Here is a 12,032-nt window from a genome sequence, read left to right as displayed (position 1 = left end):
CTTTGCCATGTTAGTTGTATCAGTCTTGGGTTTTTCAAGGTTTGAGATTCTGCATAGACAGGTGTATAAAACCATCTCATTCACTTTTATTAGTAGGCAAAAGACTTGTAATCTTTTTAGTAAGTTCAAGCTTTGATAGTCATGAAATATTTAGCAAGAATGGAGTGGATTGAAATAAGCTTCCTATTTTGAGATAATTATGCTGTGGCACTCTGTAATTTAGTGTATTATGAAATTATTTGTAAAAGCTGTATTACTATTTAAAGAAACTGAATTCAATTTTTAACCTTTAAATGAGAAATGAGATAAAGTCTTGAAACTATTCATTACAACAGACAGTCTATGAGAACATAGAAAGCTTGCATAGTGGACACTTGAGTAAGGGTGTGCTTGAATTGTTACAGAGTTCACTTATTTAAAAAAATGAAACCTCTTTAATAAAGCAGAAGGGAAAATGGTATCTCACCCTCCTGTCATGGAATAGATACTTTGATGATTATCTAAAGCCCTCATGTCTATTTATTACTAAATGCTATTTGATGTTATGATAATGGCTCCTGTTGCATGCCTCTGCCCCCTTTCCAAGTTTCCATTCATCTGAAATATTTTTAACTAAATAATCAGCATATGGTCAGCCTTTATATCACTATTATGACTTTATCATAAGAAGATTGCTGTTGAAATCTCTATTTAAACAATCATCTTTGTTCCATTTTGCTCTTCACTGAGCTTGGTTTGTCATAGCAATTGTTTTGCCTGTAGATTGAGTTTGAGAGCCCTCTAGGTTGTATCTTATGCCTGCTATCTATAGTTATTATTCTGATGAAGTATGGGTTAGGGGGGAAAAGCATTAAGGAATGGCATGATAAAGTAGTTTAGTATTACATAAAAGACTGCTTTAAATGCATTATTGGAAATCTAGGAGTAATTAATAAATCATGAATGAAATCTACAACCATCCTGTTTCTATTCATTTTTCAGAGAACAAAATGTACCCCATTTTCTCAGATTCCTACATCAGCTATGTTGTTTCTCTGAGATCCTTAGATAGGATTATCATGCAAAAGCAACCCCCAATGGAAGTACAGTATATGCTTCAGGACTGTCTGTATTGGTTAGCATGTAAAATGTAGCTAGATTAGAACAGTGGAACTCTAGCAGATAAAATACTTGGGATGCCACATTACGCCTACATAGAGTACATGCTTACTTCTGCTCGGTTTTTCAGAATTGCTGATGTAAGGATGAACATTTTGAAATGGCACCAACTTGATTTCATAAAACTTTGTGGGAATCAGAGCTGCATATTTGGGGATAAGATGAGCTTGCAATATTAGAAAGATACCTTTGCTAATAGTTGGTGTCTCCCTATCTTTCTTTCAGCTCATATTTGTTCCTGAATGTTCTCTACCATCTCCTGTGAAGATTTCTCCCTTTAAATCATTGCGACGTTTAGAGGTGAGTTTTAAGTACTACTACGGAGTCCTTTTAAGTATAGAGTAAGTTTTGGTTTGGTATTATCTCTGGGAGCACTATGGGGTAAAGCAGTACTTCTCCCAAGCATATATAGATAGCTGGATAGTGGAATATTTCATATCTAAGTCTTTCCCTCACCCCAGAATATTTGAATTTCCCCCTCCAAAATATTGAAACTAATTTTAGTTTGCTGCATGATCTAAAAAGAGTCTTTCTAAATTTGATATAACAATTACTTAATAGCATGGAAGATAGGGCTCAAAAGAGCTTGCAAAATTATATATTCATTCTGTAGTTCTATTTTTGTAAGGTGGTATTGTTTGAGTTAAGGAAAAATATATATGAAATAAATAGAATCCTACTGTGCCAGAGGTGGACAATGTTGAAAGTCTAATATGCTACAAAAAAAAAAGGCTTTTAAGAATTGATAACTAGCAGGGGCATGAATGAGGGATGCTGGCAGTTGTTCAGCAACATCTGGAGAGAAACAGTTTCTTTACTGCTGTCTAAAATACATATCCCCATGTGTGTGTGTGTGTGTGTGTGTGTGTGTGTGTGTGTGTGTGTACAGGACAGGATTATTGAACCTGCAATGAATATTTTTTTCATATTTACTCTTCTCTTTTTGTTCCCTTTAGTTGAGATGTGTTCCTCTGCACTATCTTCAGGGCCTGAGGTTTGTTTATTCGCAGTTAGAGGCTTTGACCTGTTCCAGATGTGTGAATTCTCTGGAAGTGAGTGGTGATATTCCATATTGGACTTTTTTCTACCATCAGGAAAATAATGGCTGGCAAAAGATATGTCATAAGGCACCTGCATTAATATTTTCCTGATGAGTTTTATGGAACACTATGATTTTAAGTGGAAGTTCACATAGACGAGAGGAGATTTTTTTGCCTTAATAATATTGCTTCTTCCTGGCAGATTTTTGACCCACAAGAAACAGTTCTTAGTAAGGAAAAAAATGGCTCTGTCTCTTGTCATTTCCTTCTCTCTCAATGAAATTGTATATTCCTATACCTGATCTGGTCCTATTCTGGTTTTTAAATACCTTTTGGGAAAGGTAATGAATTATAATGAATATCATGTATAGTTTAGTAATAAGTACAATTACATACTCTGTAGAGGGTAGATTGTTGTTTTACAAGACTGTGATTCATGAGCACTTTTTGTGAAAAGTTGTGGCAGTTGTTGAGAGCTATATATCATGAAGACATATTGTATAACATGAAGATACTGCTATGGAATGTATGAATTCTAATATGTTAAAGAATTAAAGTGCCTTTTTTCTGTCAAAAATCTCATTGCAAATTGCAGTGTGATTTCTTGGCAGTTTGCCATCAAAATTCAGTAGTGTAGTTGTTGGGATTGGAAAAAAGGTTTTATGTTAATAATATAACAATATAATATAAAAAGTGTTATAGTTTCCTACTCCTGTTCAATCTTTTTTACTCACAATCTCCCCTCTTCATGAATCTTTAAGCCAGTGGACAGTAAGGAGTACATAATTATACCTAGTACGTTCAAGCACCACAATTTTTTTTCAACAAAATGGATATTGAAAGTGCTTCCTAGTGTGAAATGTTTTTCGGTCTTGAAGTAAAAACTTAAAAGCAGGTTGCTGAGAGGTACAGGTGGCCACCTAATTTTATCACTGTGTTATCCATCTTCTTTATTTACAGGAGATCCTTTCTGCATGTGGTGGAGATCTTAGTTCTGCACTTCCTTGGCTGGAATTACACACAGCCAACTTCAGCTACAATTCTATTGCAACCTTGGATGATTCACTGGTATGAGGTGTTTTTTTTATCCTGCTTTCTCCCCCCCCTCCCCCCCCCACCACACAGCTGAAGGCAGCAAACATGTAATGCTCTTTCCTTCTCCTATTTTCCTCACAACAATCTGGCGAGTGAGTTGGGCTGAGAAAGAGAGACTGGCCCAAAATCACCCAGCCAGTTTTTCCATGCCTAAATTAGGACTAGAATTTACAGTCTCATTGTTTCTCGATACAACAGTTGTGCAAGTAAATTGGTGAAACTGCGCACTTTTAAAAATGGAATATTGCAACAGAGGGTGATTGCCAGAAATAAGCACATAATCTATGGTAGTCTAATAGTCTTTTATCTATTGACTATCTTTCTCAGAAAATGGAATAGGAAGGATTTTTGAACGATTGTACTATAATTTGCCTGTACTATAATTTGCCGTCTTCAGTGTTAGATTCTTGTTCTTTGGATTCGGTCCATTTGTCATAATTAAACTCTTGCTTTTTCTTCTCTCTATTAAGCAATTATTAAATGCCCTGAAGGCTTTGGATCTTAGTCATAATCTCATCCAGGACTGCCAGCACTACCTGACTGTAAGTATCTGGCAGTGAGCTCAGTGCTACCTTTCTGAGGTTAACTATGCCAATTAACAGCTCTAATGAGAACTGTCTGCTAACGGTCAATGGTATTTTTCATCATTTAGGCAAAAAACCAACCAACCTGTCCCTATCAAAAGGAAGAATAAAATTTCCTTGAAATGTTCAGTGATATGTTATTTTCACGTAATGCTCCATTTTCTATGTTTCTGCTCTATAAAGTTCATGAAGTTCCTTATATCTTTTTAACTTACTTCATTAAGTTCAATAATATATTCCTTACTATAACAGTTCTAAATAAGTAAAATATATACCAAAGGTAGAGTTATTCTGGCATCCTGAAAATACATTGTCACAACATTGCCCTTTTCTATTTGCTTCTATCTTGTCTTCTAAAGTTAAAAATGTTTATTTTTATTTTTGGGGGGTGGTAGGCTATTTTAAATGTTTTTATTACTTTTTTAATTAATTATAGGTATGCAATCCTACAGTAGTATGTATGTAATTCTTTTTCATTTGCTTACAAAGGCATTTTAGTAGTTTTAATTTCAAGTTTTTAACATTTAAAAGATATTGGACAAATAAATAAATTCTTGAAATCTTTGTGCCACAATAGTCTTTTAATTTTTCCATAATGGTAGTTCACTAGTGGTTAAGTATTTATCCCACCCATAAGAATGGGGACCTATAATTAATTCAGTTTTAGTTTAATACTAGAGACAAATTTCAAGGAACAATTTGGCTTGCTTACTGTGTTTACTCCATAATATTATTAGTACCCTTTGTGACTTATGGATGGATAATTGTATGTTGTGGGATTATTTTTGAACTAGGTCATGTTTAGACATATATAGGTTAAATTATTGTCTTGACTCCTGAATGCTAATAACCAGATAGTATAGATGTTTATGGATTTTACAATAACCTCTTTACACCTTTCTAGTGAAGGTGGTCAATTGCACTGTGACTTCCAATATTCTAAGCTCAAGTATTACATCAAGTATGTCACTGCCAATATTTTAAGTTCAAGTAATACATTAAATATGTCACTGCCAATATTTTAAGCTCAAGTAATACATTAAGTAATGTTTTTAATTATTTATAGGAAGAAAATGGAGAAACAGTAAAGTTCAGAAATAAATTCTTTCAGAAAAAAATAAATAAATCAAGGCTACCATGCCAATGTAGTGTTATACCAAGACTTTAAATCATAGTTGAATATAATACTATAGAGATACTGGAAGAAGACGAATGCTAGTGATTGAATTTGTAAGTGGTTATAGAATCCAGTTGACAGAATTAGATATGTTGCTCTTAGTATTTGGAGACAGGAATATTCCATAAGCCTTGATAAATAAGGGCACAGCTGCATCTTGACCAATGGAGTGTTCCAACAGTGATTAGCAAGTCAGGTGCCCTTGAAAAAAATAAGTAGACTGGCATGGTTAGTAGCTTATCTGTTTTGGAAACTTTGAATCAAGACTATTTCTGAATTCCTTGTTTGAATATTATGATTAGAGTCAAGATGAAGCGGGGATTGTCATTCTTGGATTTCTAGAGAATGAAAACAGTTGGTGGTTATCAGTGCACTAATGACACATCATTCTATATGTAGTCCTTGACTTACAACTATTTGTTTAGCGACTGTTTGAAGTTACAGTTATGCTGAAAAACTGGTTCTTTCAAGCAGTGCAGCATCCTTGCGGACACATGATCAGAATTTGGGACCTTGGCAACTGGCATGTATTTATGATAGCTATAGCATCACAGGGTCATCTGACTGCCATTTGCAACCTTATCAGCTGGCTTCTAACAAAGTCAATCGGGGAAACCTATTTGCTTAATGACTTCATGATTCATTAACAATTGCAGCGATTTGCTTAACGACAAAACAAAAACAATCATAAAATCAGTCACGACTCAGTTTAATGACTGCCTTGCTTAGCAATGGAAGTTCTAGTCCCACTTACGGATGTAAGTCAAGGTTTGCCTATGTATCTTTATCTAATAATCTTTTTCTTATATTGAAGCAAAACAATGGGGGAAGCTAGTGAAATTTGATAAGGCAAGATTCTTAAGCATTGTGTTTTGTGTACTGTCCAATAATATCCCCCAACAAAGGCAAAGTTTAAATTTTAATAACATTTCCACAAGAGAATTAGCAGGTTACTCTAAAATTGGAATTCTGTAAAGACCGAGGGGATTAAAGCTGTAGTCCAGTTGCCTCCTGCCATTCTGAACTTACTTTTTACATATTGTTTCTGGGTGAAAGCGGCTTTTGGTCTGTATTCCCAGTTGGTTTCGTGCTTTGAAATCTTTGGTGAAGTACACGAGAGTCCTCTTGGCCTAAGGGGCAGGATGGATATACTTTTCCTAACTTGGTGTTGCAATTATATAACTAGATAAATAAAAGTTTGCAGGAGGTGGTATTTAAAAAGCTTTGCCTTCCTCTAATAAACTAACCTGATTTTTTCTTTTTTCTTTATAAAAAGTTTTATTTTATTTTTCCACATTTCAATAACATCTTTTGTTAGTGAACAGCATGATTCCAGGTTTTCACATTTCCATACAAGCATAACCTTGATTACATATTCATCTTTCAGATTTAGTTTCATATCTTATCATTACTTTACATATTTTCTATCATTGCATATTCTTATTTCATCATTTCAAAGATTCCATCTCAATTCAAACATTTCAAAAAAGTTTCCCTCATAATTACCAATTAGAGTGTGCCATCCTATACCTTATATATCATTTGGTTAGTTCCTCTTTAAATCCCAGTAATCATTTAACTTTAATTATCACCTTAAGAATTAATAACAGTCTCCTAACAACTACATAACACATATACCTTTTAAGTCAGATTCCACATGGCACTTTCCCCTTCAATTACATCAAATCATTTATAATTTCAAAAAGAAAAATTAATCTATTCAATTAATCATAAAAACTGATATTAACCTCATTACAGCAATCCTCATAATTCATGTCAATTATATTCTTCAATTCATTAAACATAATTAATAAACTCATCATAATTTCTCTTTTTTCACATTTATTCCATTTATCTCTGTATATAGTTTAGTAAAAAAAAACACAAGTATTCTAATAACAAGAAAGTATCAGTTCCAATCTTTCCATTTTAAAAATCTATATTTTCCTACTTTCTAAATAATTTATTACTTCAAATACATTTATACTACACCTCATCACCTTGCAGAATCCCTTTCTTAATCCTTATTTAACCATTATCTCTATGTCTTTTGAATAAACAATTCTTTTCATTTTTGTTCAATTTCCATATTTCTTTATTTCCTGGTTCTTTTTCTTATTACTTCTTTTTTCCTTCATTTTTTCCCTCCTTTTCTTCAGTTTTTATACCCTTCCCTCTTTAAAGCTTCCTTCTGTGATTCCCTTTTCTGCTGTTTCCTTTTACTTTGTTTGGTTTTCAAAACATTCCCCTTTTTAATTGCCTCCTCAAATCTCCAAGTTTTAATTCCCATTCTTTTCCCCTTTCGCTTTAATATTCGTTGCTCCTGTTGTTCATTGAAGATGGCCTCTTTTTTAATCAGCTCCTCCTCTTCTGACACTCCTTGTTGTTCTTCATACTCTAAAATCACCATTTCTAAGAATTGTAAGGCAGAACCAAACGACTTGCCTCTTTCATGTAACATTTCTTTCATATTTCTTAGTTCCATTTTTAATTCCAAAAAAAGTTCTGCCATTTTTAAACACTTCCCAGATTCATCAAATAATCCAATATCCATAAATTTAAGTTTATGCCAAAATCATGAAACCATCCCAAGGTAATTTCTTCTTGCTTCTTTCTTTTGTTTTAATGTTCAGTATTTCCACTTTCCAGGGTCTCTATTTTGTTGTAACAAAGTTTCACCTACTTTGTATCAAATTCAACTTTAAAAAGAGCCAAGTTTTTTTTTTAATAAAGAGTCACAAAAATTTTCTTTTACCACTAGATGGCACTCTCTGTTGTATCCAAATTCCCCCCTTCCCCCCTTTTCTTCTCTATTTAGGGCTTTTAAGATTCATAAATCCAAATATCAATTACTGATTTGGGGTTGTTGTTTTTTTGACATGTTCAAATTCAGCTTTAGTTATGCCTATTTAGTGCCAAAATCATATATTTATCCAATTTAAACAGATATCTTCTTCTGGCTTCCTCCTTTCAAAGTTCAGAGCCACTTTCAGCTGTCAAAAAAATTTTTCTTCACTTTCTCTGGTCGCCACTTTTATTATCTCTCTTAAAAATTTCTTAAGATTTTAATTCTGGGGTACCTTATGTTTAAATGTTGTGCCTGATTAGCCCGAGTTTCATGCTGTCCTCTTCTTCACTGCTCCTGCACAATCTTTGTCCCAGTTAGCTTCTCCTCTTCAGGGTGGCCATATTTGACCACCACTGCAGCCATCTTCGAAGGGGAGTATGCCTAGCCAAGGAGGGGAGATGTGGCTCCCCTCGACTCAGCTGGCGGTCTCCCCCTTCTTCACCACCCCTACAGAGTGGTTCTGGTCCCAAAAACAGATGATCAGGGCCCTCCGACAGGAGAGCACGGATTGAAGCCACGGACAATTGCAGATTCCGGTCTGTCAGCGAGCAGGACCCCACCGGAAGTTCCCTAACTTGATTTTTTTTCTTTTTCTTGATAGGCATGTCTGGTCCTATGTATCACTTCTTAAAAACACACACACACACACACACACACACACACACACGGCTGAAATGCATGAGAAAGGAGCCCAAAACATTCAGAAGAAAGCCCACATTGGAGAAGATTATTTAAATAATCTTAGGAGTTGAGGGCAGTCCATGCAAAACAATCTTCCCTATTGTAAGAATTACAGCAAATGTATTTCAGGTTGAATGGGTCTGCCCTAAATACTAAACCACTGTGTTTAAAATCTGTATCTTCATAAAGAAATTGTGGATTATAATGAAACAAATTAGCAATTGCACTAAATGCTTCTCAGATGGGAGAACTGCCAGTCCTCCTTGGCCACCAGCATCTTCTTGCTGTGTAGTTACTGGCCTTCTTATTTCTAAGTGCCTCATGTGGCTGTCATGCGCTGGTTGGCTTAGAACAGAGTTAGGTCATATGCAGCATTGGCAGAGTATCTAAATATTTTAAGATAAAATGTGCTCTGCCAAGGACTTTAATCTTTTATGCTTTCATGAACACTTTTAATCAGATATAACTAGCTGATGGGAGACACTTTTGATGTGTTTTGATGAGGTGCCAGGTAAGTGGCAGCATGTAGCCTTTGACTGATCTCACAGTGCTATGCAAGGTTGGACTTGGGTTTATATTTGGATAGGAAATACCAGTAGGGCTATGCTGAGAAGGAAATACTAATGGGCTAAACTGGAAAGTAGAAAAAAAATCCCACAAGAAGGCAGTGGAAAATTGTTGTTGTTGTTGTTGAGTGAATGACATATGGTTACGAAGTTGCCAAGAACTGAGCTTGATTCAAGGAGAATTTACTTTCATTGTGAAAAAGAGAATGGAGAAGAATATGACTGAGTACTGCTGAGATTTATTATCTTCTCCCTACAGGTACTGATGGAGCTGGAATATTTAAATGTGGCATATAATTTCCTGCCTAAGGTGCCTGAACTTGGACTACATAGTCGGGCTAAACTGATGAGCCTAATTCTCCGATACAACCACCTAGCCAACATTAGTGGTAAGGATATAGTGAAAGGGCTAAAAGCTTTCATAAAATATTGGGCTAGATTGGAGACATGAAACACAGATTGAAAAAAGGTTGGCTTCTGTCTGATGGTGCTTACCCTGCTTGCTTCTTCATAGGTGTGGAACAACTGTCAAATCTTCAGCACCTAGATATTGCCTATAACTTGTTGCTGGAGCACTCTGCCTTAGCACCATTGGCTTGGTTGCATAACTTGAGAAGAGTGAGTATTTACTGTTATTCCAGAGAATCAGGGGTAACAGTGACTGAGAGTAAGTACTGTTTAAAAAAACTGTACAGAATCTGGAGAATGTGACTGGTCAGTAATAATTGCAGAGCACTGATTGGTGGTAGTATTTCAGTATTGGATGAATTCACTCTTGGGTGAGCAAACAAGGGTACTGTAGTAGTGAGAAACTTGGGCCCAGCATCTTGCTTCAGATTTTGTCATGATACTTGGCCTGTGGTTCATCTCTTAGCTTAGCCTAACCAAGGTAAGGAGGAGATTTATGCATGCTACCTTGAGAATATTGGGAAAGATAGCCAGCAATTTTACCAGCCAGCAACCAGTGTTGATAGCCAGCAACACCCTATTTTTTAAATCCCAGAAAAATGGAATCAGATGGTCACGTTTGCCGCAGTGAGTATAAATGTTCTTTTTTTTCCTCTCTCAGTTGCATCTGGAAGGAAATCCTTTATGGTTTCATCCAAATCACCATCTTGCTACTCTAGTACATTTGTCTCCTAGAGCTATTTCTTGTAACGTGAGTATCCAGCCTGTGTTGTCGGTTCCCATAATTACAGTATGAGGAAACAGTAGCTTCATCTGTTTAAAACAGTTGCCAATAGTTCCGTGTTTAGGTAGCAGTTGGTTTATATATTTCTAATAACAGTGAAGCAGCATAGTTGTATGGCTGAGTAAAGGAGCTAATAAGGGTATAAGATGAAATGGTATCAGCCAGACAGATAATATGTGTTTATTCAGAAATGTCATCAGCTTTTTATGAATAATCAAAAGGTTGAACTAAAATGATTAGTCAACAGGGGACAGCAAAATATGTAAGCATTAAATGGGGTTAGGACCAGGATGAGAGCCAGTTTGGTGTAGCGAGAAACCAGGAGACTGCAAATTCTAGTCCCACCTTAGGCATGAACCCAGCTGGATGACCAGTCTCTCTCTCTCTCTCTCTCTCTCTCTCTCTCTCTCTCTCTCTCTCTCTCTCTCTCTCTCTCCTTAGGAAGAGGGCAGGCACTTCTGGAATCTTACCAAGAAAACTGCAGGGATTTATCCAGACAATTGCCAAGAGTCAACACTGACTTGAAGGCACACACACAAAAAAAAAAACCCCAACCAAAAAACAAAAACAAAACAAAACAGGATAATGGAGAAAAACAAACTTGTGCAAATTAAAATGAGATAGAAAAATTTATGTCTAACAGTTCATATATTTCAAAAGCAGTTTATTATTAAATATTATCAGACACTGTTCAAATGAGATTTCTTTGTTTAAAAATAGTTCATAAGTAAAATATATTTCAATTCTGAATGGATATTACATTTTCCTCTGTAAACTATTTCTTTGTGATAAATTGCAGCAGGAATTGGAAGCCTGTTTGCTCCCAGAGTCCCTCAGGATCATGCTATCAAAAATCAATGTGATAATGATACCACAATGTGATTGTGGTATAACATACCCCAAATCTTCCATTAGAAAAAAAATGCCCTATCTGCACCACTTGACATCATTGTATCACTACAGGTAGTTCTCCCTTATCAACAATAATTGGAATTGGGCCCTCTGTCATTAAGCAGCATAGTTGTGAAGCACAATATCATGATTGTGCTGACTTACAGTAGCAGTTCTGTCAGTCCCAGTTGCTGTTGTTAGGTAAATCCTGCACATTTGCAATGTCCCACGGTCATATGATTGCCGTTTGCAACCTCTTGCTGCCTTCCCCACTGACTTGGCTTGTCAAAAGCAGGCAGTGAAGGTCCCAAACTGTGATCGCAGGACTGTGGGATGCTGCAGCACCATAATTGCAAGCTGACTGCTAAGTGCCCGAGTCGTAATCCTGTGACTGCAGGGATACGAAGGCCACGATTACAAAGACCTCCTCGTTCAGTACTGTCATAACTTTGAATGGTCACTAAATGAGAGGTGGTCAGATGAGGACCAAAAATATAAAACACAAGTGCAATCTCCCAGAAAGAGAAATATTATACTCTAGTTTAGAGAAACAAGTTTGCCCCAGTGTTTAATTCGTATTGTAACTGAAAAGTTAATTGTAACTTCTCTAACACAGAGTTAGCACCAATTCTGCTTTGCATATTCAGGAGTTGGTGGGCTTCCTGAAAAAATTAGGATTTATATGGCATTATGTAGAGGAGAAGAAATGTAAGGTGTTACTTCTGTTCCTATGTTTTATTTTTCTGTGATTACCATGCAGTTTCCACATACTAGTGTTGGAAAATATTTTTATTTGCTGT

At 35.7% G+C, this 12,032-nt stretch overlaps 1 protein-coding gene across 2 annotated transcripts in view; it reads left to right on the top strand.

The window, feature by feature from the left end:
- The window catches only part of STK11IP (serine/threonine kinase 11 interacting protein), a 35,727-nt gene that overhangs the window by 6,126 nt on the left and 17,569 nt on the right, over positions 1 to 12,032 (top strand). For both annotated transcript variants that reach the window (XM_026665608.2, XM_087950434.1), the window contains 7 exons: positions 1,384 to 1,458; positions 2,115 to 2,210; positions 3,159 to 3,266; positions 3,764 to 3,835; positions 9,409 to 9,538; positions 9,664 to 9,767; positions 10,219 to 10,308. In XM_026665608.2, the coding sequence (XP_026521393.2) occupies positions 1,384 to 1,458; positions 2,115 to 2,210; positions 3,159 to 3,266; positions 3,764 to 3,835; positions 9,409 to 9,538; positions 9,664 to 9,767; positions 10,219 to 10,308 (675 nt within the window). The remainder of the gene's footprint in view (positions 1 to 1,383; positions 1,459 to 2,114; positions 2,211 to 3,158; positions 3,267 to 3,763; positions 3,836 to 9,408; positions 9,539 to 9,663; positions 9,768 to 10,218; positions 10,309 to 12,032) is intronic.

Source organism: Notechis scutatus, chromosome 1, assembly GCF_049901735.1.
Source record: "Notechis scutatus isolate UNSWTSFEM ecotype Mainland chromosome 1, rNotScu1.2, whole genome shotgun sequence".
NCBI lineage: Eukaryota > Metazoa > Chordata > Lepidosauria > Squamata > Elapidae > Notechis > Notechis scutatus.
This window is presented reverse-complemented; position numbering and strand designations above follow the sequence as displayed.